The 27,128-nt window shown below is 33.4% G+C and overlaps 2 protein-coding genes and 1 pseudogene across 2 annotated transcripts; 2 read left to right on the top strand and 1 right to left on the bottom strand.

Moving 5' to 3' along the window:
- Nucleotides 1-1,885: 1,885 nt before the first annotated feature.
- Nucleotides 1,886-9,688, bottom strand: LOC122600629 (importin-5). The gene is made up of 20 exons (XM_043773378.1): nt 8,355-9,688; nt 7,650-7,853; nt 6,897-7,001; nt 6,232-6,297; nt 5,984-6,148; nt 5,702-5,776; nt 5,460-5,614; nt 5,234-5,369; nt 5,092-5,161; nt 4,882-5,009; nt 4,728-4,784; nt 4,453-4,638; nt 4,231-4,323; nt 4,050-4,135; nt 3,682-3,748; nt 3,535-3,601; nt 3,315-3,451; nt 3,128-3,219; nt 2,834-2,900; nt 1,886-2,437 (listed from the first exon to the last, which is right to left on the bottom strand). Exons 1-20 carry the CDS (start codon nt 9,570-9,572, stop codon nt 2,273-2,275), a joined length of 3,339 nt encoding a protein of 1,112 aa, XP_043629313.1. The 5' UTR covers nt 9,573-9,688; the 3' UTR covers nt 1,886-2,272.
- Nucleotides 9,689-14,536: 4,848 nt separating this feature from the next.
- Nucleotides 14,537-17,023, top strand: LOC122596168 (putative ubiquitin-conjugating enzyme E2 38). The gene is made up of 6 exons (XM_043768701.1): nt 14,537-14,937; nt 15,047-15,090; nt 15,207-15,346; nt 15,476-15,769; nt 15,871-16,149; nt 16,877-17,023. Exons 1-6 carry the CDS (start codon nt 14,537-14,539, stop codon nt 17,021-17,023), a joined length of 1,305 nt encoding a protein of 434 aa, XP_043624636.1.
- A 320-nt stretch (nt 17,024-17,343) lies between these two features.
- On the top strand, nt 17,344-18,572 carry LOC122596159 (annotated as a pseudogene).
- The last annotated feature ends 8,556 nt before the right edge of the window (nt 18,573-27,128 follow it).

Here is a 27,128-nt window from a genome sequence, read left to right as displayed (position 1 = left end):
TATAAATATTACAGTATTATAGACTTATAATACACTTAACACAAAGTGTATCGAATTTAAGCTTAAAAATTGTCATTTTTGAACATATAATCACTACAAAAAATATTGCATTTGTCCATACTCAATGAGTGTGAAGAAATTAAAAATTTTATCACGTTTTGATGTGTGTAAAATATGTAGAACTAAATGTGTGTAAAAATTTTTCACACTAAAAAGTGTGTAGATTTAAAAGTTGTGAACATTCATAATTATTTTGTAACATCTCATTTGTTCACGCTAACTAAAATAGTAGCGTGAACAAATGAGGTGTTACAAAATAATTATGAATGTTCACACTAAAAAGTGTGAACTTTTAATTCTACACTCTTTCATGTGGAGAAATTTACACTTTTAGTTATATATATTTTTACACACATAAAAGCGTGACAAAATTTTTAATTTGTTCACGCTAACTAAAAGTGTGAACAAAAAAAAGTGTGAACAAATGCAATATTGTTTGTAGTGAATTACTGACTTTTGCTAACATTTTCTCTATATTTCCTTAACAAAGTTATCTAAAGTTGTTAAATTATTGAAAACTTAAATATGAAAAATACTGAATATACCATATTACACCTTATATTTCAGTTAATACCTACGGAATTTAGTCAAACTATATATATTTACTTCTGAAGCATTATGCAGCTAGGCATTACTCTAGTTTTTTAAAAGTGAACCAATAAATTGGAGACAACTACAATAATAAGAAGAAAGACATTAAAATTGAGACATTTAATTTTGATTACACTTGACAATTTTGATGGTTTTAGGGTGGCGTTATCGTGGTGCAAAAGAGGAGAACGTATGGTAGATAGTTATATTCAATGTTATTTCTTTCTTCTTTTTTTCTAAATTCAAAAATCGTCTAAACATTGTAATATGGTTGTTTTATAATTATAATTATGTAAATATATGTTCAATCTAAGTTGTTTTTTAACTTTTTATCCATAAAATATTAAGAAGAAGACTTTGAATGTTTTACATTAATTATAGTCATCTTAATGTTGATTTTAGTTTTTTGTTTTGTTTTTGTTTTTGTTTTTTTTTTTTCATTTGTCAATCTATGGAATTCATCAACAAATAAAATGAATTGTTGTTTAAGGTGGAAACGGTCGCTCTTAAAACACACAAGGTTGTCGGAACAGTTGAACATCCTGAGAGAAGCTTTGCTTAACCACTCCCGCCTAAACTAATACACCTCCATGTTTGTCGGAAACAGTTGAAGACTCCCTCGTCACCACTCCCATCCCATCCATGTACCCAGTTGAGTAGTTGACTATGATACTAGTATATTTTTTCTCAAAGTCAACACATTCTGATTTTTAAACACAAACTCATAATCTAAAACTTACAAATCTTTTAATTAACCCTAGAGTCGACTCAGATTATACTATTGTTATCGACTCATTAAATTGAATCTTGTTCTAGTAAAAAAAAAAATAATACAAAAATAAAATATCAAAACTCAAACTCGTGTTAAAATACTGGCTTAGAAGCCTTGAATTGGTGGTTATCTTTTCATTTACACTGTTTAGTATGTTCGTATAATTACATGTATCGTTGAGTTGCGTATTAGCTCGAGTTCATTAAGGCTAATCACATATAAGATTATTTGAAATCAATCAAGGTATCCCGCTGAATTTGATATTATGCGGAAGTGGTTTATCGAACATGGTTTAATATATATTCTCACACAAAAAAACAAGCAGTCATACATCCACGTCGAGTCGCTCGCTGAAAAATAGTCAACTCAACTTGGTTGGTGAATGGTGAATCATAACTCTTTAATATTACTCGAATCCAATTTACCAAAAGAAGTTTGCAAATCAATAAAAGCCCAAAAAAAAAACAGCCAAAAGTCCAAAAGACGGATTTATGTCACATTTTGTCAATCCAAGTAATGAAAAATGACCCAAAACTCCAATCAGAGTTGCTTTAATGATACAACTCTTGGCGACCCAAAAAACCTTACAACCATAGATGACCAACATCTAAAATAGTTGTACAATATACATAGCAAATATCAAATATGCAACTTTTCTTCCCGTCTTGTTCACACTCAACCAAACAACCCATCCGGGGTTGTTGCATGACATCATGCTGAAATACTCAATGGCAGAAACATCTTATGGCGCAAAGAATGGGTGACACATAAAACCGACGCAGTTTCCAGAATGACAAGTAGCAGAACTTTGTAGAAACATCTTGTGTATACAAATGATGGGTGATGATGCTACGATGTAAGGGCGGTTTGTATGGCGAGTTGCTGCTGAGGTAGCAAGGTTGCATATGTTGAAGCAAAGGTAGCAGCAGGCAGTGTCTGTTGGAGTTGTCTCAAAAGGTTGACTATTCGGTTAATTGTTTGGTCTGTGGCAAGGTCCTTGCCGGCACAAAGAATCTATAATTCATACAAGTTTTCAAAAATAAACAAACAAATTTTATATCAGCCAAACAAGTCAAGTCCTTAAACAATAAGGTTGAAAAAGTAAGCAGATATGATTATAGCCTTGTAGGTTATGTTACGTCACATATGACATAAGTATGCCAATAGAATTTATAGTTGACAAAAGCAGAGTAGCGAATTCAGGTTATGTTTTGTAAGTTTATCAGTCAACCTCATTATGATCGGGTATTTATCAAGTAATTTATATATAGTCAGCTCTTTTAAAATGCCTATCCTTGGGTATTTATTAAGTAATTTATATAAAGATAGTCAGCTCTTTTAAAATGCCTATCCTTTTTTCTTGCATTTCAACACCCAAAAAATTAAATGTACAAAAGAAATAAAACTAACCTCTGCAAATACAGAAACAATTTTTGGGATATTCTGGTTGTTAGGACCCAGAAGTTCCATGTCTGACCTGTAACGTAGAGAGTTGAATCGTTAGAAAAACAGAGGAGATGGGTGAGTTGGGTAATAAGTCAAGCAGGGTAACCTTTAAATAAGGGTCCAGTCAGGTCTAGAATTTGTGAGAATTCTTTTATTTTAATCAAACAAATAATTTATTTAAAGTGATTCTAAAATGAATACTGTAACCAGATATAAAATTATTAAACTTGCCACCTTTAGCGATAAGCATCCACTAACCTTTCAACCATTGAACAAAGCAGCTCATGAACAGCTTTAGCCTCGATAAGATCTCCTTTTATTGGCAAACAGCTTAGCCATGCAGGAATAATCTACCAAGACAACACAACAACAAAACCACACAATCACACCATGATGCCTAAAAAATTTCACCAGTTGCTAGCTATAAAATAAAGCATGCATCTACCTGAGCAGAATCGATACTATCACGATGAAACTGGCATATTTTCCCCAAAGCAGAAACAGCATTATCATAGGCCATTACATTTTCAGTCTGGAGGGCATTAGGGTGTCGTATTACAACATTTAGCCTTGAAAGAGCCTCTGAAAAAAAAAGGAGAGAACCCAAGTTAATAAAAATAGAAAGCAACATGTAACCCTTACATTATGGGCTTATCATATGTTACCTCCTACAAGTGGTTTTATAACAGTTCCACCATACTCTGCACAAACTCCAAGTCCATATACAGCGGCCTGAAGAGTAAAGAAAAAGGGTTAGTTCAGACTTCAGATGTAACCAAACAGACAAAATCTTAGTCAGTAATCATGCTGACCTGTCGGACATCAGGATTCTCATCATTGCATGCTTCTAGAAGAAAAGGAAGATATGTATCATAATACCTGTTCGCATATAATACAAAAAAGTTAAAACCGATATCACAAGATAACTAGGACAGTAGAGGGGGCAATTTCAGCCAAATTAATCAAAAATGGGTCGGGTTAAATCTCAAATGGGTCAGATCAGAAGGATAGCTGAAAGAAGAATGCACAGTATGAACTGAAAGCTGCGCAAAGTCAGATTGAAAGAATGGATTGTTTCAACCCATTTAACCAGCCCGCCTTCCCGATCTGCCCATCTTGCCGCATCTAGCAGCATGTATGCTTTCAAATTTCAAGTACAGAACACAAGAAGAATCAATACTTTAGAGCTGCTTCACGACACTGCTCTGCAACATCATCAAAGATGCAAATCGCAATCCTTCTTTCTTCAGCTGTTTTGTCCTTGCCCTTTAGTTAAGTAAAAGCCAATGTCATAAACTAACAAACAAATAGGAGTAAAAAAAAGGGGTCAAGTGAGATTGATAAGTAGCATAAGTACTTACCCACATAGGCATCAAATAGGATGACATCTCGTCAAAGAAAGGCAAGAAGGAAGCTTTAAATGTTTTGATCAGTGTTCCCAAGATTTCACCGATCTGCGACACAACGCACAGGTACAAACAACGCATAGTTATGTTAAATTAGATAACAAACAAAAACAGAACAAAATAGGATCACTTATTTTACTTCAGCTAAATTGAAATACAGGGTTGTTGAACACGAACTTGGTCAAAGACTTCTTCTTCTTGTTCATTTTCCTCTTTAAGCAATTCTCCTTCCTCGGCATCAAAGTCTTCAGCTTTGGTCCTTTCGGCCCTTTCTGTTTTTCTACTTGAACTTGCTGTAATTACCTGCTTTATCTCATCCACAATGCTTCTGACCTGGTTTTCATCTAAAAGTGGCCCAGACACCTGAAAAAGAATGGTTATGGAGTCACGACACAGGACAGTTACAAGGACCATGACTACTAATTCACATATTAGACGAAGAAAACCCAAACCTGTATACATTCATTCAAAGCATCCAGCATACTTGCACAGATTTCTGTATCAGGTTCCTGTAACGATAAAAACAAATTATATAGCGAACACAATTCTTCGCATTCACACACAAGCCAAATGATGCTAAAGACAATTTGAAACGAAGATAATAACCTTATGTAGAGCTTCTACTAATGCGGGAACTATGTAATCAGACAGTTGTTTTATATAAGATTCATTACGACCTTGAGCAAGCCCTTTCTCTATGGCCAATTTGGCCGAACGCAACAACTCCGGCATGGCTAACAAAAACAAATGCATCCCAATATTATACTCTGCATATCGAGTCATCTTGGAATATGTGTAAGATATCAGATATTAAACCTGAAACAGCCGCTTTCCTAACTTCTTCATGGAAATAAAATTTAAGCAGTGGCACCAGGGTTGGGGCAACCTGATACGTATACACATTAGCAGGTGAGCATACCAGAACAACAGAAATATAATAATTAATGCAAGAGCCAACCTGGTCAATCCATGGATAAAATCCCTCCTTCAACTCATCGGCATAACAGCACAACATGTTGCAAGCGGTGGCTTTCTCCTCAAGAACACTAGTCTTGATCCCTATTCTTTTATCACCAAGTGTGATGGTCTCCATACTGCACAGTATATGACACATTGCATTTACGACTAACCTTTTTAAATCTAGATTTGTTATTTGTCTTTAATTAATCAAAAACGTACGATACCTTTCATCATCAGATTCATCAATGTCATTATCTGAATCTGCTGAGGTAATGATTACATCAGGTTTGAGCTGGGCAGACTGAAGCAAGGGAGGCATAACAACACTCATATACGGTAAGAAATCCTGTCCCAAGCACTTGCATAGTCTGGCCCACGCCTAAGGTACCAGAGAAACAGGAAAGGGTGATAAGTACCTACTTATATAGTTATATACATATGCACTTTGAAACAAAAAAACACTTACTTGAAGCATGTAACTGGTGGTGGGATCATCAGTCTCCATTTGTGATCCTTGCAAGGACATGAGCACTTCCATCACCTTTACAAAAATCAGAAACCATTACCATGTCTATTTATATAAAAAACAAAGTATGTAAGTAGTTCAAACAGACTTGACAAACAAATAAGCAAAAACATTACAAAAATCAAGAATAAATTAACATGAAAGTATAAAGATGTCTGCATGCTTCATAGTTGCTAAAGTTCTAAAGCTTAGAATATAACTATTAAACAAATAAGAGCATACCTGCTTAGCATCGTCTCTAAACTTTTCCTTCCCAACAGCCATTCCAACCAAACTAATGCATTCCATGGCTTTGGCTCGAAGCATACGATTAGCCTTATCATTTGCATTCACCAATATAGCTTTCAAATAGGGCATAACCGCATCATAATACTTTTGGAAGTGTTCCTATTGATGCACCAAGCATATGAGTAAGAGATCCAAAGTGAAGCTCTAATGCAAGATACTATATAGTCAAAAGGTGAGCTTACTTGCGACGAATCTGCAACTGATGCCAGAGCAGTCAAGGCCCCTTCTTGTACCATTTGTTTACCGTTCTACACAAAAAAAACATCATTTATGAATATCAAAGGGAACAAATTTCTTCCAAGGGATTCAAGGTAAAAGATATGCAATCTAGTTCTGCTTAAAGCTGCAACCGAGCCGAGCTGGACAGGTTATCAGTATGCAGGCTCAAGCTTGGCTCAAAAAGCTCGAGATTATACTTGAGTTAGATAAAACATACCATAAGTTAAAAGGCAACGTTAGAAAAATAACATCATTTTATAATTACAACCCTAATATCTCTTTAACCCAAGTCTAACATTAACACAGATCATAAGGAGTGGGGTACTAGACATTGGTATCTAAAGTTCAAAGCAGAATGCATTCTACTATACATCATGAACTTCATAAGCGGGAAAGCTCTTTACTATACATGGGACTATGCGAGAGCTTAATAACTACTCGATCCAAGCCACTAGAGGCTTGTATTAAGCTCTTTAAGTATTTCAAGTTTAATATTAAGGCTTGGATCAAGCTCAATAATAACTCAAGCCGATAGATTCGAGCTCGGGTTATTCAATAAAAGTTCAACTCGTTGGCTCGTTGCAGCCCTAGTCTGCTGATATCAATCAAAATGTCCAAGCCAACTTACCTGTAACAATACAAGAAGTTTGCTCACTATACCATCCAAATATGGCGTCAAGATATCCGGGGTGCAGTTCTCGCTGAAATTTAACACAGCGGAAGCAGCATGTGCCTGCAAAACAGAAAATATATTAATATAGATGATAAAGATTAACATATAAAACAAACAGACAACTAAACATGCCAGTGCAAGTGCTATCAAAAAACATGATGCCATTATATCTTGTCAGCTATGCTCAAACTTTATATTGTCTACTAATATATACTTAAATAAGACAGTGAACTCCCTTCTTTAATGGGTGGTCATCTGTACAACACCAAGTTTTAGCCATACACCACTAATCTTGCTTTACAGTGTTGTACAGTACAATACCCTTATGCACATTTAGTGGTGTATGGCTAAAATTGGACGGTGTACAGATTAATGCGCATAACAAAGTACAAATGTCTTTGTTTCTGCATCGATAATACTACCAAGTTTGAGCCAAAGAGTTTGTCGTTGGATAAGCAATACTTATTCTAGCCAATCTGTTTATGTCTAGTATTAGCTCAACTGTCCCTTATGTGCATTAAAAATGAAAGATGTCTTTCTTGTTTAAACAGCAATGATAATGGCAAATGAGCCAATTAAAGATACATATTTTATAGCTACGTTGGCATCTTATCTAGAAAAATATAACTAGATATTCAATTCCTTAGATTATTTACTTCTATAACTAACAACAAACTGACATATACATTGATAAAGAACACCACTGACCTGGACTCTCGGGTTATGGAAGTCATCCATAGCAGAAGCTAAAGCAGGTAGCACTCTTTGGTGGTACTGAAGTTGTAAGTCCGGGCCTAAATCTGTAGCCAATTGCCCGATTGCATTAATTGCAGCCCATCTCACACGTGGGTGAGGATCTTGGAAAGAATTCAGAACCATAGATACCACTTGCTCCAAATTCTTGATCATCACCTGAATCACCAAGTCATTTGAACATTGAAAGATTATTAGTCACAATGATTACTTGTGAATAACAACCACAACATGCATAGGAAAATTGGGTAAACTAAAATCTTTCTACACAATATAAACAAGAACACAAATTTGCAGCAAAAAATAATTTGGTTAGAAGAATCATCGCAAGAAATTTTTTTGACATGTTTCCCACCTAAATTCATTAATCCAAATCAACTTAATTGCATTCAAAAGACTATACATAGCATTCAAAACCTTGGGAATAGCAAGCAGTAAGATATAAAAAATGTGAAGGTAACATCTTTTTACGCAATATAACAAGTACATAACATATGCAGCCAGAATCAATATAGTTAGTAGGTATGTCTCGATAAATATACCTTGACACGTTATCATATTGTTTAATACACTATATTTGCTTGCATGTAAAACAAATTATATTAGCTAATAAAACTACGAGAAAAGCACAATAATTAACTCCAACAAATAAAATCTCACCTTTGAGCATCCCTCGGCAATTTGTGCAAGAGCAATAAGCGCAGCATGATGTTTCTGCCACTCAGGTGCAGCCAAGTAAGCAGGCAACTGTTCAGAAGCAACGGGTACAATAGTATTCCCACCTAAAGCAATAGCCAACCGATCCAAACACTCCTGACCGACACTATAATTACTAGACTCACCAGCATCCTCATCCTCATTCTCCGCAGTATGCCAAGCTGCCTCATCCTCAATATCCAATAACATCCTCAACAAAATCCCAAACAACCTACTAATAAACTGCGGCAACTTCCTCATCATACCAGGCGCCCTCTCCCTAGCTTCCGCCAATGTAATGACAAACTCAATCGCCAAATGCCTGGTCCCTTCTTCCAAAGTCTCCGCCTCAGCAATCTGCAACATAGACCCAACCACTTCCACCAATTGCCTTCTCAGAAACCTCGGCTCTGTCCCAGCCAACTCAATCAACAACTCCAACGCTTCTTGCGCAGTAGCTTCTTGTCCACCATTCAAAGCCTCCGTCAACGTAGTCATCATAGCTGGTAACAAATCCTGAAACCTATCCCTATCACTCGTACTCAAACACTGAATAAAATTAATAACCGCACTCAACGCCGCAATCCTAACATCGGCACTACCTGAACTAGTCAAACACTGCAAAAACACTCCGTGCAAATGCTTAATATGCGGAATTAAACTTTCCCCAATATACTGCGACAACTGAGCAAATATCAAAAAAGCAGACTCCTGCAACTTAACATTATCACTGGAAACACATTGAAACATAAACGGCAAGAGCTCGGGCCAACCGTTATCGGGCAAAATAGTCGAAGCAAGTTCCGAAATCGTATCACACAACTTTTTCATAATAGTTTTAGCTTCTTCATTCTGAACACAATTCAATAAAATAGATTTAAGTGAAGATTGAGTAGTTACAGATAACCTGTTCCAAATCAATGAATCGTCCTGAGTCAACTGTTTTCGCAACAGGATTGCTGACATGGCACGTGCTTCCATGTGCGGCGAAAGCTGCAATAACTGACCTAGTTTCAGAAACAGCGTGTTTGGATCGGTTTGTTTGCAGAGATTGAAGATAAGTTCGGCTTGAGAGCGCTGCTCGTTTGATGAAGCCATCAGGTGTGAAATTAGGGTTTCGAATGGGGACGGATCCGGTCCGAGTATTGCGGCGAGCTGTGCTTGTTGAACCTGTGGATCCATTTTCCGGCGGTGGTTGTGATGGGTGGATGGAGGCGATTTTTGATTGGGGCGGAAAAAAGAGAGTGATTATTATTAGGGCAAAAAGAGGGGATGTGTTATGAGAGAAACAGGGTGTGCAAAGGGGTAAATATGTAATGATTGGAAAGTTTCTTTTATCATTATTTATACGAGAAGAAAGAATATTTTAGAGGGAAATTAATTGCCGGGATGATGTTAATTACATGTTTCGTCCTTGAGATTTTTTTACGCCCCCATATTCCCACCACTTTTTTTTTTTAACTCGACCACTCCTACTTTTTGCAGCGAGGGTCGCTCCAAGAAGTAAAAAAAATGCGGGCCCTCATATCTTTAATGGTAAATATGGCAGAATAAAAGCGGCCCCCCTGTCAGGGTCGCTGCAAAAAGTCTAGTCGGGTTACCAAAAAGGTGGTCGGGTTACCAGGCGCCTTTTTTTAAACATGCAACTCTACTCGCTAATACCAACACCGTACCCGCATAATACGTCAGTGGTCGTACCATGACGGTGACGGTGTGGTGGCGAGAACGACTATTGTTGGTGATGGCGTTGAGTGGTGTAGATAATTGATGTAAAATATTAATGGAGATATTTTAAAATATAAAGGATTGATAGTGTAATCAAATAATTAATTTGTGATACGGTCATAATAGATAACTTTAAATTTTTGAAAGATTATTATAGCAACAAACTAATAAAGATATATTTTAATAACTAAATAAAAATGGGTTTTTACGATGGGAGCTGATTTTTACAAGGATCATTTTGATCCATTCACGGAATTCATATATGAAATTGTTGTATTACCCTCAATTGTGTTTATCCAATGTCTTCGAATTAGTACTTCAACCACCACATTTCTTTCGCTTCTTTCACCAAGGTGACATGTTTACAAATCTAGTATATTTATATATATTAATAGTTTAACACCTACATATATATGATCTTAACATCTACATTATCAAGTGATAGAAAAAAAGTATAACGATATGATGAAACTTCTTCCTTCTTTCCATAATCAACACAAATTCATCAAGTCACGACTTCAATTTGCAAAGATTTTCGACAAGACAACAACTAAAGGCCTGAATTCCACTATTATCTTTTCGGGTTTCGAGTATTGCGGATTGTTGCTGCACACGAATGTTTTAATATACGCGGTTACTAAAGCTTTGTGGAGATGAACCATAAACGAATAGCGAGTACATGAAACTCTAAAATTTATGAATACATCATATTTGTTGATGTTATGATGATGATGATGTGTGCGACTGATTGTATTAGATGCTGCCGCCGCCGATGATGAAGCCACCGCCATGAAATATTCAATTTTTCAAAGAATTAGAGATTTTTAATCGAGGGATAAGTAAGTTATCTTGAATTGACTTACAAAATATCTATACTACATTATAAAGCATTTTTTCCACCCAAAATTTCAACTTTCAACAAGTGAAAACCTTAAAATACCCTTATCACTTATTCATAATACCTTTAAAATAAATCTCAACCACTCATTGTTTTCTCTCTCCTCAAATCTCAACCACTCTTTTTCCCTCTCCTCCATAAATTTCTCTAATTCATTCAAAATCTTTTATCTTAAAAATCGTAAATCGATAAATTATAAAAGTTATATGGGTGTTCTTAAAATTTCATGCTCTTTCATTAGAAATGTCATTCGATATACTTTTGAAATGACTAGACTCGATAACCGAAAAAACGACACATTTTTTTTTACCCCCACTGCGCCGCAGTGGAGTTGAGCACTCCCACTGCGCCGCAGTGGGAAGTTTCGGGCTCAAGTCTAGAAAAGTCCCACTGCGCGGCAGTGAGTTTGACACACTCCCACTGCGCTGCAGTGGGAGGAATAAAAATTCTGGACGTAGGATATCATTGCGCCGCAGTGGGCAACCTGATCAGCAACCCTAAAACCATTTCAACACATGATGAAACTTGTAACCTTCAAATTTCAAAACAAATATCTCAAAACACATTCCAGAGATTGACAACAACAACATAGACACATTTTAACATAATTACAACATCAACTTGTTTCAAATCCCATGAACACCATCATATGGGTCATTTACCCATTTTGACGCTATTTTCGTCCAAAATGCAACTTCACAATTTGCTAAAACTTTACACTTGATCATTTACACAATTTTAACAAAAGCATGACCAATAAATCAAAATGTACCAAGAGTCATGAGGAGAGGGATTTCTAAGCCTCTATACCAAAAGAGTGTCATTCAACCAAGAATGACCTACTACCTTCAAAGTCTTGCAAAAGTCACTTCAAGCTCTAATCAACTCTTTCCAATTCAACACACTAGTTCCTTCTTTCGAAACTACCTATAAAATGGTAAACAACTAAAATATAAGCAAAGGCTTAGTGAATATACTTGCATACATTTACGGATACAAAGGACGGCAAAGTGCAAGGACTTTCACATGTAACCTATGACACCGTCATGCCACATTTACATGCTCACCTTGCACACTATCAACACATATATGGATCCATATAAGCTAAACAACATAATCATGATCATTTATCGGGGTTCTTAGGCCACCGGAGGTTCCGAGACCTCAATAGATCAACTATCGGGGTTCTTAGGCCTCATAAACACTATGCCCCACATGGGCTAATGCCGCATCAATTACCACACATGGATAAATAAACTTCAACATGATGTGGTCAACACCACACATGGACAAAAGGCTTCAACATGATGTGGTCAATTGATCCAACATATACATAAAGGTATGCAAATATTCTCACCTCCTCCGCAACAAGGACAATAACGCTAGAACAATAATGCACAAACAAGCTTCAACCTATGATCATAACATGAAAGTGCATAAGCTTATATTCACAATCTTGACTAGCTCAACCTAGCCATTCTCAATCACTAGCCTTTTCTAAACTTAAACCCAACCCATTTGTCAATGAGTTACTTTCATTTCCAACAATCACGAAAGGTAGTTCAACCTACCATTTTCACCATCATTTCAATAACTAGAAAAACTCATCTTTTCTCATAAACCCAAATTATCACATGAACTTATCAATTTCATAATCAAACATATCATATAACTCAACGACAACTAGGTTATCTAAAGAATTGGGGAAAATTAACCATAAATCACATTCTAGCAAAAATCCCCTAATTGGTTCACTCCATGAACCCTAATTTCAAAAGAGAGATGAAAAATAAATTAGGGGAATTCAATACCTCAACAAACAATAAGTTAATGCAAGACTTAAGTTGGAAATTCTTCTTCCTTTCTTCCTCTAGAGATTTCGACCACCACCACAAAACCCACAAACCCTAACTTTTCAATTATTGAATGAAGATTATTTGATGGTGATGATTATTATTATGATTTCTATCCTTAGATTAAAGGAATTAATCTTTGATTTTGAAAGAAATGGGAAGAAGATTGCATGGAGAAGATGGTGAAGAATAAAGTGGAAATTTGAATAATAGGATGGGAAAATGGCTGGCAGTTCCTATGAGTGCCACGCCCCTCATCAATTTTGATGGTACAAATACCCGCTATCCGCTAAAGTTCCAACTAAATTAACCCTATATCTAAAAATAAAATACAAGGAAATCAATTTAATGTCGAAACTATGAAAAGGGGTTAATTTCTTTTACCTTAAAATCTTTGGGGTGTTGCAACTTTCGACGAATTTTTAAATCCGAGGGTGGAGCCCGTACGGCTAAAGGCATTTGACTATCACAACATATTATCCTACCATTCTACCACAACAACGCACGAGTACTTACTCTCGTGATCTAAAAAATATCTTCAGTTGAAAACTTGAGATCATTGGAAGCGAAAGATACTCCGTAGATAGGAATGGGATTTACATTTGACAGTAATTATTATCGTGCTTGGCTAATTGGATTGACCAATACAAGGGTATTATTGGACTTATATTAAAGTTTCCGTAAAAGTATAAAAAGCTTTCGTGTTAATATCACGTCCCTTTTGCGATGGGTTTTTATAAAAAGAAAAAACAAAAAAAAAAAGTTAAAAAATTAAAATTAAAAAACCACACAATAAAATAGAAAGGAATTACAGAATTTGAAATTTTTTGATGAGTTGGAATTGACTTCCATTCCTTTGTGCGTTTGTTTATTCAAAGAAGAATAATCATATTCCGTAAGAATGTAAACATTGGAATTGAAAATGGGGAAAAAAATTTCTTGTATTTTAAAAAAAATAAAAACATTCCGTCAAATTTCAAATGATTGGAATTTCAATTCTTTGATTCCTTTTAAAACCATATTTGTTGCTACCCTACATAGATTTAAATCACATATCACAAACACATACTCATTTTCATTTTCAATTTTAATTGCGTGCGTAAGCTGATAGGTTAAAGGAGAATGAATATTTGCAGGTTTTGATTTCAATTTGCGTAATCACATGACGTTGTCTTCACTCTTCAGCGAGTGTGCATTGTAAACACATACTAAAATTTATTTATTTATAAAAAAAAAGAGAGAAGGGGTTACCCGAAGACATTTGTCGGACCCATAAACGACGGCTCTCGTTGGCTTGTTGATTCGTTTGGTCACGCACAGGTAAGAAGCTTAAACCGCAAAACAATGACTTATACATTTATAGATGTGTATATATACAGATATTGCCAGAGGTGGTTGAATTACCTTGACACTATTCTTGCTTCGGTACATGATCAAACGGTTCCTATCAATCTACCATTTTTTATATATAAAGAAATATGTGTGTATACTTTAAATGGATGTGCGATGTAGGGTTAGGGTTAGGGTGGGAAGAAGATTGATCATTTTTTGGTTATCAGAATTCCTTATCATATGTAAGTGTGTGTGAATAATAATAAAAAGAATATTCCATAATCAAAGGGCAGTGATTTTGTCACCAGGTTAGGAAATTGCCCCATCGATTGATCATGATGGAACAAGAATATCAATATTATTGCATCGAAACTTCCGGTGAGGTTGTCAAGGTTCTGATCAAGGACGGAATGTATGTAAAAGAAGGACAACCTATGTTTGTCATCAAGACTCAAATCCTATCCCGTTACGCCCCCAAGCCATTGTCTGACGAATTCCAAAAATCTATGTATAAGAAGTCTATCGAAAGCCTCTCGCATTTTCCCCCTGATGTTTTTCCAAATGTTGACAAGATTTTTGAGCCCGAGGAACAACACATTGCTAGCAGCAGCCTAATAATGGCTGATGATGATGATGACGTGATGAAAAGATATGCAAATTTCAAAAAGTTTGATATCGTCAAGGACCATTCCGATCATCTTTTTTCATCGTACACTTGTGCAATGAAACATGTAAGTACGTCGTGTGTATGTGTGTTTCACTTAACATTAATACATTCCCCTGCATTTGTTACGTTGCTGAACATTTTGATTTTTATCATATATGTTTTAGCCTGACTGGACTAGCAGCACTATCAAGCAAGAGCGGAGGATTCTTGAGCAACACTTGCCTCGTATATAATGCTGATTCATTCGAAAATTATTTCTATAAAAATCTTAACTTTTTTGCTATGCTTATATAAAAATAAGCATGTAACTTTCAAGTTTTTTTTCTTTTTATGTGGTACAGGGACTATTTTTGTGAGGGCTTGTGAATCGAGGATGGATCTTCTAAGAGCTGTGATTATCGGACCAGAGGGGACACCTTATCATCACGGTCTCTTCTTCTTTGACGTCTTCTTCCCAAATAAATATCCTTATATCCCGCCTGTACGTCATCCACTTCCTCTTCTATTAACTAATTGCTCCTGTGTGATGTACACAAATATGCCAGTTAGTCTAACTTATTCAGTAAGTGGTTCATCTTATTTTGTTATCTTTTTTCCATTTCCCTGTCAGCTTGTTCGCTATCACTCTATTGGTCTTTGTATCAGTCCAAATATGAACATGTGTGGTGAAGTATGCTTTAGCCTTCTCGATACAGATGTCAGAGAAGAAAATTTGTGGGTGCCCGGCACAACGATGCTCCAACTTCTGGTCTCCATACAGGATCTAATTTTCAACACAAAGCCTTACTTTAGTGGAATTGCAAATGCAATGACAGCCAGGGAATACCTTTCGTTACTATATAACGAGAACACCATTATAAAATCACTCAAAATAATGGTACATACCATGAACAAGCCACCCAAGGTAAAGTTTGTGTGTGTTTTATTATTTTGTTTTTGGTAGTTTCTTGTTTCATGTGGTTAACTAATTTGAAGTTGTTAATTGGATGATATGCATGCATGCAGAACTTTGAGGATTTTGTAGTTGGCCACTTTCGTACGCGTGTAGGTGATATCAAAATGGCATGTAAAGCTTACATGGAAGGGCTGCAACTTGGCTGTCTTGTTAGTGATGTCACCTGCTCAATCGAGTTCAAAAATGATGTGGCGTCTTGCATCAAGTCCCTTTTAGATGGATTTGACAAAATCGGAGCAAAGGGCGCTCAGGAATTCCTTTCTCTAATTGAAAAGCGGAGTATTATGGATGATGAACCTACCAATTATGCGCTGGACAAAAAGAGGAAGGTATAAGTTCCTTTCTCTCCCTTTCATCTCTTTGATTGATTATTGTTCCTCTGTTGTGTATGGGTCGTTAATCACCAAAAGCTCATCAGGTTGTTTTTGATGAAAACTTCAATGATGCAGTGAGCGAAAAGAGGACGGTGCGAGTTTCTTTCTCTCTTCCCCTTTCATGTTTCAGTTGTAGATTCATAGGCATCAAGTATCCTTACTTGTTCGTTATGCTGTTCAGGTCACTTATGTGTACATGTATATGGTTCTACTTTATGAATGTGTGGCTTGCAAACCAATCCTTGCTCTGTCTTTTTTTTTCTGATGAAGTGACTAAATCTTAACATACTTTTCCAAATTGTGACGTGTTGCTTGCTGTCACGTTAACCCCCATTTGCATCCTATCACCATTTTACAGTGCGTCAGATTTAGCTACAAAGAGCGGGTCCTAATAGGCGGAGTCAGCCATTTGGTATTGTTAATGCATATAAACTGTTCTGTTTAAAAGATGTTGGTTGATCCATTCGCTGAACTCTACTTATCATGATCTACTAAATGTGGCTCAGAAGCAACACCCTGAGTCTCTTTGTCTGCATTCTGCATCCAACCACGCCTAGCCTGTTTAGCAAACACACCTTTATGTAGATGAGTATTAGTTAAAAAATAAAAAGTTCATATTCTTTTTAAAGGGAAACCACAATCGTTACAAAGCCTGTTAACCGGGACTTTTTTTTATTTCAAGTTGCAAGACATTGAAACAGGTCATGGTCCAGACGATCATTATGTGCCTTGGTCATGGACCGTCACAGCTTACACTCCTTGTTTGGTTACTAAGGTTCTGGTCAAGGAAGGGATGAAAGTCAAAGCACAACAACCTGTTTGTCAATGATGCCGCATATATGATGGTTAGAAATCAAACTGTGGATCTCTAGTATAGTTTGTTTTCCTTTCAAATTAAAATTATGATCACCTTTGTGTTTGTGTATGGTCCTGTAGGATGTTATTCTACAAGCGCACACACCTAGTAGTGTAAGACAACCAGATTCAGCGATTCAGAAGATTCTGGAGGCTAACCAGGGTTCACGTGCTGGCATCTTTATAATGGAAGATGCATTGGTGAACCAGGATTGTGCTGATTATAAAGATGTTAAGATAAGGTATAAATACTTCAAGAAGTTTGACTCTGTCATGGACCATTCGGATCATTTCTTTTCAGCACAGAATTATGATATGAACCAGGTACTTGTGTTGCTGTTTATATCTATGGAATAACAGTATCGTGCTCTTTATTTTTTTGGAATTACTTGCTTAAATACAGAATTCTGATATATGTACACGTGATACGTTTCAGCTGCCAGGTAAAAGAATACGTAAAGAGTGGAAGATTCTTAAGGAACAGCTGCCTGGTATGCCTATACCTCAGTAATATTGATTGTCAAATATAAACCTTTTCCTTAATCAATATATAAGCAAGTTATTTGAGCTTAATCAGCAACAGTAGGGTTATATGCAAACACGAATTTTGGCTGCAGGCACCATATATGTGAGGGTTTATGAATCGCGGATAGATCTTTTAAGAGCTGTAATTGTCGGACCAGAGGGAACTCCTTATCATAATGGTCTCTTCTTCTTTGATGTGTGTTTCCCAATGAACTATCCTAAAAGCCCACCTGTATGTAATCCTCGTCTTCTTTTTTCTAATGGATGTGTATAAAGTCGTATGTAGACACTTGCACTTATGCATGTATGCCAGTTGGTCTAAGCTTTTCCAATGTTTTGGTTACAGCTAGTGTACTATCACTCTGGCGGTCTTGGTATCAACCCAAATTTGGACAAGTGTGGTGAGGTTCGTTTGAGCCTTCCCAAAACAAGTGGTGGTCAGGAGACAATGTGGGTGCCACGCACTTCGACTATCCTCCAACTGCTTATCTCCATACAAAATCAGATTTTGAATGCCAATCCTTTATTCAATGAACCCACATGCACTTATGAGAGGCTCTGTTTATGGAGACCAGTCATCGGCACTATACAATGAGAATATCCTAATAAAGACACTCAAAACAATGACGTATACCATATTGAAACCACCCAAGGTAAGATTGGATTTTGTTTTTCTACTTGCACTTGCTATTTAGTATGTTTTTCTCTGATGTGATATTGTTGGATGAAACATGCAGAATTTTGAGGGTTTTGTGCGTGGGCATTTTTGTAGTCATGCACGTGATATCATAATGTCATGTAACAGAACGACCTGTTCAACCACGTTCAAGAATGATATGGACTCATGCATCGAGTACCTTGTAGGTGCATTTCGTAAAATCAAGGCAAATCGATGGAAACATAAAAAACAACCGCCTCAATTTGTAGTCAATCTAATCCTGCACTGTAGTATATATTTTTGTCTTAGACATATAGTTAGATGGATGGACGACTATTAATTAGATGTTATATCACGAGTAAAATACTAAAATGTGTTCACGCTCTTGAGTCTAAACAAAGTATATATTGACCTAGGATAATGTTGTACCGATAATCCGATATAATGACATGTTTTAAGTCTAACCAGCCTTCTGACAACCAAGGAATTAGACCTGGTTCAACACGGAACGTAAACCAACAGAATGCCTTGATTAAGTTTATCATAACAGTACCGTTCGTATACCATAAGAGCCTTATAGATATACCCAAAAATTGATAATTAGTGACGATTCTTTTTAACATACAAACCAACCCCACTTTTCAAATTACTTATTGAATACTCTACAGTAGCTTTCCAGTGGGACGATTTCATTGAACTACAGAAAACTCAGGTCAGTTTATAAAAATTTTCAAAGCAAGATAGAAAGGCCAAATAAAGCTACTAACTCACTTACCATAGAAAACTGAGTGCCCATAGATTTTATAGCACCAACGAGAAATCTCACCTGTAGTAAGTCACTAATCAAGTTCAAATTATCTTCGAATAAAAACGCTCCCACAATATTTGAGAGTTATATATAATAATGTATAGGACTTTTTGATTGATGACATCATGGAAAGTAGTGTTTTAATTACAAGAAAAAAGATAAAACATACTCTAAAAAAACAATGGTGTTTACTCGACACAAATTTAAAAAAGATATGTGATTGTTTGTCAAATTTTGGGAACATCTCAAAGGGAAGTGTCTAATTTTTTTAGATAGAATAAGCAGCTTCTTCATGATGCTACTTTTCATTATTCTTTTACTGTTTACATTATATGTTTTACGCAGTTATTAATATGGGAGTTGTATTTTATGTTATCTTTACCCCCTTATAAAAGAAATGATATTTTTTTATTTTAGGTAATTCTATCTTTAAATTACCATAATTACTTTTGACTTTTTATGTTTTGCCTTAACTAATTAATTTACACTCTAAACCTTTATTTTAATAATTAACATTTTAAACTTATATCTTCCAAAAGTTTCCATTATCACAATTACATCAGCCTATACCACTTGACACCGCCACCACCACCAATATTACTATCACCGACACCACTAGACCTCCTTTCCGCATCACCGCTGCCTGCAAACCAGGGCTTCGGATATTGCTAGTTATTATTATATTGTGAATTCTATTTTTTAGAGAAAACAGTATTTACAACAATAATATTATTCACTTAAAAACAAAGGGAGCTTCAAAAGATGTAAAGATGTATGGCAATAAATTTTTCACTCCATATGTCAAATTTATAAAATACTTTTTGAGCTTTTATAAGTGTATACAAATTCTGATCCAATTAAAAATTGTAACATACAACAATCTCTATAATAAATAAAATAAAAATGTTAGTATATATAGTATTTTTTTTATGTGTATTTTACACGGTTTTCTTTTGAATTGATGTCATATATACTTTGTAATACAATTTATTATACCTTTACAATATTGTCATTGTTATTGTTACATTGTTATCGTGTAAAAACGTATTATACGACAATGTGTGAGTACAATAACCAGTTAAGTACTAAAAGTTAAATAAATTGCAACGAGGAAATAGGTATTATATATTTTTTTTAAATATGAGGATCATATTATAGCATGGGATTAGCTTACGATGTCTTAATCGGGTTCACGCTAGAGAGCGCCATCACCCTCAATACCTAGTAGGAGGAGAAACTCTCAACTAAATCGCCGAAAGCACAACATTTAATTGGGATAAAATCATGCCCCATAACTCAAACATGTTTCACTGGAAGACTTTATTGTGAAATTTTTTTAAATGTTTTTCTCATATTTTGAACTCGGGACCTCCAACATGTAAAATGATGCTCAATCATTGAGCTATAATGAGAAATACATAAATAAGTATTATATGTATATAAATATAAACTCTTAAGGCGCGTTTAGTTCACAGAATGTTTTTGTAATTAATGAAATCTGTCAACCGAATTAGATTCCGAAGGAATAGAATTTGATGGAATGCTTTTTGTTTTATTAAAATTCAAGAGAATGAAAGAATCAAATTTCATCTAATAACCCCAAGGAATGAAAATTTCATCATTTGATGGAATGTTTACATTTCAATGGAATGAAATTTTCATCATCTTTTGACAACCAAGCGTACCACAAAATGAAATTCAATTCCAATTCCACTAAATTTCATCAAAATTTCTGAACCAAACGCGCTCTTAAAACTTTTTACCCTTGTATATATAGTTGTATATATATACACTTACACTATGTCACTATCTATATAAGACAAAACTACCAGTAGGCACGAAATCACTTGACCACCTTGGCCCCGACATACGGACTTGGTACGTTATATATTTAAATTAAATAAATATAATACTTATTTGATGAGATATGGTCATATGGGTGTTATCCTTATTTGGAAAAAATACTTTTCTGACGTTGTAACACTAACAATTACCCGAGTGTGCAGCAGGAATAATTAAACATCAACATGCCAACAACAACAAAATTAATTAATTTTAATCCACATCCTAAATTCTTCTTAAAGCGCCCAACAAAGTGTTTCTAATTTAGCACTAAAACGATAGCAAGTAACTCTAACTTTACAAATACAAAATAATTAGTAATTAATATCTTCAAAGAAGTAACCCAATTTCTTTTCACAGCTAGTTATTTGGACTCTGTAGCACCCTATTGTCACCAACTGAGCTACTAGAAATATCAGGGCCGTCTTTATGAATTTATTGATCTAAGACGAGCCAAAAAAAGGGTTACTAAGCTAGGCAGAACAAATTATATTATATAAGGCATATTTATAAATAAAAAAAACGACGATCAGTAATATATTAATAAACATACCAAAAGTTATTGTTCAAAAAATAAAAGTTAAAACGTTGCAAAATCATATTATTTAAGAAAACATATATATTGGCATAGCTAGCTGATGATTTGTGAAGTATTCTATCATTCTTATAAGAAATTGGTTTAGATAATGTAAATTGCTTCTATCATTCTTTATAAGCTATTGGTTTAGACAATGTAGATCGCTATGTATTTACTCTCTTAATGTTAATTAATAATAACTAGTCATTGTCACTAGATCTTTTGTGATTTTTAAATCTAATAAAATAATAATAATTTATATCTAACAGTGCAAAAAATTATGGGAAAATTACGTAGATGGTCAATTTTGAAGGTGTATGTCCAATTTTAGACACCTACAAAAAAAATTACAATTTTTGTCATAAACTCCTTACTACCTAACATTCTTAGTAAGAAAGAAAAAAAATCAATCAAAATATGACAAGTGTCATTAAGTGAGCTCCACAATATTTTATTAGCTTTGATTTCATTTTTTGTTAGTATAAATATATATTTAGTGTAATCTACTCTCTTTTTTATGTATTTATTATTATTTATTAGTATTTTCTAGACAAATGACGGAATAATTGGTTAATATTTGTTAATATCCTATTTTTATATACATATATTTTCACTTGTTTATTTTAGTTTCATGCTCATTTCTCCCAAATATATTAAAATGAGTTAGTCTAAAAAAATAAAAATGTCTTTATTGTATGTAGTAATACAAGAAATTAAATGTTTGAAAAGATTAAAATGAAGTTAAAAATTTTTAGTTTTTCTAAACTAATCGTATTATATTTAAAATAAAACAGATTTTGAGTTCATTAAAAGGATTTTTTGTATCATCACATACCTTAATTCTATTTTTTTTTAGATAAGTCAATTTTGGAGTGTATTAAACTAAAACTGAAATGAATAAGAATTTTTTAATTATGGATAAACGAAAATATACATATAAAAGTGATACTTAGAAATAATAACCAATATATGGACTTGTTTTGCGTATGTGAGCTATTCGACCGGATGCAATTATTTAAAGAAAAAAAAGTATACAAAAAGATTAGAAATTTCATAAAAAGGAAAAAGAGAGTAAAAAGAAATTATAAAACCAACAAAAATAGATAGAAACATTATAAAAAGTAAATGTATAAAAAGAAACTTTAAAATAAAATTGTAGATTTTTAAAAAGGAAAAAATGACAAAAACTAGTATACATGTGGGTCCAATAAAAATAGTTGTCATCATGTAATTGGTTATTGGTATTTCTTACTAATATAGGTAGGTAGTAAGAATATTTTTACCATTATGGTAAATTCTTTTTTTAGGTGTCCATATTTGGATACAGGCCTTTAAATTTGACCATTATAATAATTTTTCCAAAAATTATCATATAAGTTGGGGTATGTGATATGTATTATGTGTTGTTACCCTATTGAGTATTAGTAATTACTCGTATGTCTACAGGGACATTACAAAATAGCTTGCGGTTATTTTTCCGTTAATTGAAAATGATATAAATTTTTTTTGATCTGGTAATAATTTGTAAGCGGGATTTTTATGTAAGCTTTAGATTTTGAATAATTGCTAAAGTTTGTATTGGACTTAGTTAATTACATATAGATACTTTTTCATATGTATACATTAAAAAACAAAAAATTAGGTCCATCGAAATATCAAGTCTTGGTTTGTCATCCATCTCGACCTATGCCTAAGCCGGATTTGAAAGCCATCATTACCGCCAGAAGACTCCCTTGAATCAGGGGCGTGCCTAGTAGGGGGCAAAGGGGCTAATGTCCCCTTCAAAATATAAATTTTGTTATGTATTTTTTTTATTTTTAATGGATTTTTAAAAATTTACTATAAGTTTTTAACATTTTGCCTCCTTCTAAATTTATATTTCATGAATTTTTTTAATTTTGACCCTTCTAAAATTTTTTCCTGGTATCACCCCTGCCTTGAATCAAAATGAGGCTTTAATGCATCATCTTCTAAATATTTAGAAGGAATGAAATGGCTGTCAGTTAAGTAGTGACCGGGTGAAAGACTTATGTTACATGTTGTGGTCGTGATAAGACCCTAATGGTTACGACAAGACCATAGTTGTTTTATGCAATGGTGGCAACAAGCCAATCAATTTTTAATTTTTAATATATAATATAAGAGAATTTAAAAGGTATTTTTAGTTCGATCATTATGGAAATATCACACCAACGTATATTTTAAAGATAAGAATGCAATAAGTGATAACCTATTTTACATTGTATCGGTTCCGTATATTTGGATTATTACACAGTTGTAATTATCTATACTATTTTATAAAAATTATCACGTCCCTCATTTTTAGAAATAGTTACACAATAGTTACATACAAAATTACTAAATTATCCTTAATAAACACGCACCAGGGAAAGAGTTTTTATAAAAATAACAAAATTGTCTTTAATGAATAAATTTACACTCTGAATCTTTATTTTAATAATTAACACTTTAAGCTTTTATCATTTAAAAATTTTCATTATCACAATCATATCAACCTACACTACTTGACATTGCCACCACCACCAATATATCATCATCGACATTATTAAACCGCTTTCCTGACCACTGTCGTCGCATTACACGGATACCATGTTCGTTTTTTTTTTAAGAATATATGGATAATTGGATTTGATTTAAGTTTTGTTGGAGTAGTAGATTCAATACACACACTCTTTAAAATATAGGGAAAATATTGAAAAGAAGCAATGGTTAACATGTACGGAGTGAACATTATACGAAAAAGATGCGGTGGGCCCACAAGGCCACAAACATTTCCAGTCCCATGTGTTTAATTCCTGTTTTTTGTCCAAATGGATACCGTGTTCATCATCAAAATACAAATACTTATTAATTATTGTGTGATAATAATTAATAAGACTTGATTCATCAAATTATATGTTATTGGGTTTCCATTAATTATTATCTTATAACTTATGTTAATTCAGTTGCTATAATCACATTAGTATATGATAATAATTAACAAGACTTGATTTATCAAATTATATGTTATTGGGTTTCCATTATTTTTTATATATCGTAATTTCATATTCATGTTTATTGATTTGTGATGAATACTTTTATGTAAATATAATTTGATAGGTATAGTTTAAGTATCAAAGTTATGACAGATACTAACTTAATAAAAAAATGAATTGTCGAACACGAAGTTCTTTTAAAAAGCATTATATGTGTTATTTAATTTTAGAATATATATATCACAACACAAAGTAATAACAATTAATTAGAAGCATATTAATTAATTGCATAAATTTTGTCCATTTTTCTTATCGAATGTATTCGTTAAAATATCAAGTCACATATATATTCTAGTCCTAATATCCGTGCGCAATGCACGGTCGCCTCATAATTATTCATATCTATATTTTATATCTATATTAAATATATATTAGTTGATACATAAAGTTGCTGTTAAAAAAAATTGATGCATAGAATTTAAACATTAATAAACGATAACTGCATTACATGAAAGGAGACTTACTTTCAGCAATTGCATGTGGTCTCTTTCCCAACAAAAAAGTCTTTCGAAAGACATATTGTATGTAGAACTTATTAATTGATTAAACTGAGATATAGTTGTTTATAATGTTTTTCTTACTGGGGGCATGTTTTCAGAATCTATGTTAATTAATAATTGGGTTTGAGTTTGAACTAACGAATGTAGATGTATATATAAATCTCTAGTTTATAAGTTTCTTTCAGATAAACATATATTGAATTACAATAAGTATATATAGGAAAGTAGTAAAAAAAAGTTGTATTAGTAAACTCATTAAAAATAATGTAGAACAATAATGTAATTATGTAAAGATTTTTAAGTTTCGAACAAAAATTTTGGGTTGACTTTATAATACATGCTAATATAAACTTTGACTTCATCATCGACACCAATTCTAAGAGGAATTTAATATGTTGTCAAATACGTACTAACAACGTCGGATTAATTAGTTTTTTTAAATTATTTTTATTAAAAAGATACTTATCGTTTCAAGACGGTGCCACATGTCGTTAAGTAAGAGCTACAATCATGTTTTAGTTTATTCGTAGATAACAGATTACTAAACTATTTTGTATTCGTATTATCATTGCTTAACATATATACTACAGATTATAGCTACCATGTGTATATATCTATATAATTATTAAAACAGTAGGAATCCGAATAATTTTAGAGGGTCTAAAAACTAAAACCTATTTTATAAAATTGCCACATAGGATTATAATCTATGTGGCATCCTCTTACTTTTTCTGATTATATTTATCTTATTTATTCATATTTAAGGAAAATATTACAATGAAAACTTTAAATATTTTTTAAGTATGGCAATCTATATTGTCTTTGCGATATATATGCCAAAAAAATTTAGTTTCATATTTTATCATCTTATTTCAAATCTTTCTTGAATAATAACACAATATTTACTTATTTATTTGATTTACAACATGACGAGGTATTCAAGCACAAGCCATCTCTTTAGCAAGTACATACCATCATGACTTATTTCATCATTTAATAAACATTAAATTAAATATACTATTGTGGTATCTATTTTCTTTTCAATTCTGAATGAATCTTAAATTTCCCCTCCAAAAGTTTTTTTTAAGCCTCTTATATTATCTTCTGATGACAGACCTATTCTCTGTACTATCAATAGGATCAATTATAACAAGTCACAGTATAGCTTTTGTGGATTTGTCAATGTTTGGTTATCAACGTAATAGTGATAACTAATGATATTGTTGACATTTTGATTAAAGATACGTTTCATAGTTAGTTTATGTTGATGTTGATAAAAGGATATAATATAAATTAAGTCAAAATAATAGTGATTCTTAATGAGATATTAGAAGAGTGTCCGCGCGTTGCAGCAGCAACGGTTTATAACGCGTGAGATGCCGTAATGGTAGTACAAACTGTTTAGGTTACTTTCATGAAATGCGACGATGATGCGTCTAAACGTGATTATCATTCTAAATATAAGTCGAGGATTGGATGTAAAAAGTAATTAGGTGAAAAAATTGACAATTTTAAATATATTTGTTAGGATTATTTAAAGGTAGTTTGGAGATATTGAAAAAAATACTGAATTTCCTAAAATAGGAAGGCCAATTTGTTTTATAAAAAATTATTGATATGTTTTATTTTTAATTTATGTAAATATTAGTGATAAAATGTAATAAACTTATAGAATAATTCATTAAGCAGTTATTGGGAACCTATATATATATATATAACTTTTTTTCCCAAACAAACCTTTTTTTATGTATTAAATAATTTTTTTAATTGTCACAGATCGTGCGGGTTAGTTTAAATATAAATAAGTAACAAAAAACGATTTCATATCCACTTAATATTAAATAATTGAATACCGAGTAATAATTAATCAACCAATTAGACAGAATATTTTATCCTTTAATTTCATACATACATAACTACATATCACATAGATTAATTAGAAATTAAAGGAATAGAAATAGAAATGATATATATACACATATGTAACCTAGCTAGATAAGACAAAACAACCCATTAGCACACAAACATCTGACCCGACGTACGGATTCTGTTATACTCCGTATTGTTTATTTTATTTGCGCATTTAATGAACCATCTATGGTATCCTGATTTG

The sequence above is a fragment of the Erigeron canadensis genome, chromosome 1 (assembly GCF_010389155.1).
Source record: "Erigeron canadensis isolate Cc75 chromosome 1, C_canadensis_v1, whole genome shotgun sequence".
Lineage (NCBI taxonomy): Eukaryota > Viridiplantae > Streptophyta > Magnoliopsida > Asterales > Asteraceae > Erigeron > Erigeron canadensis.
The sequence above is the reverse complement of the archived record's forward strand: the minus strand, read 5'-3'. Positions and strand labels throughout refer to the sequence as shown.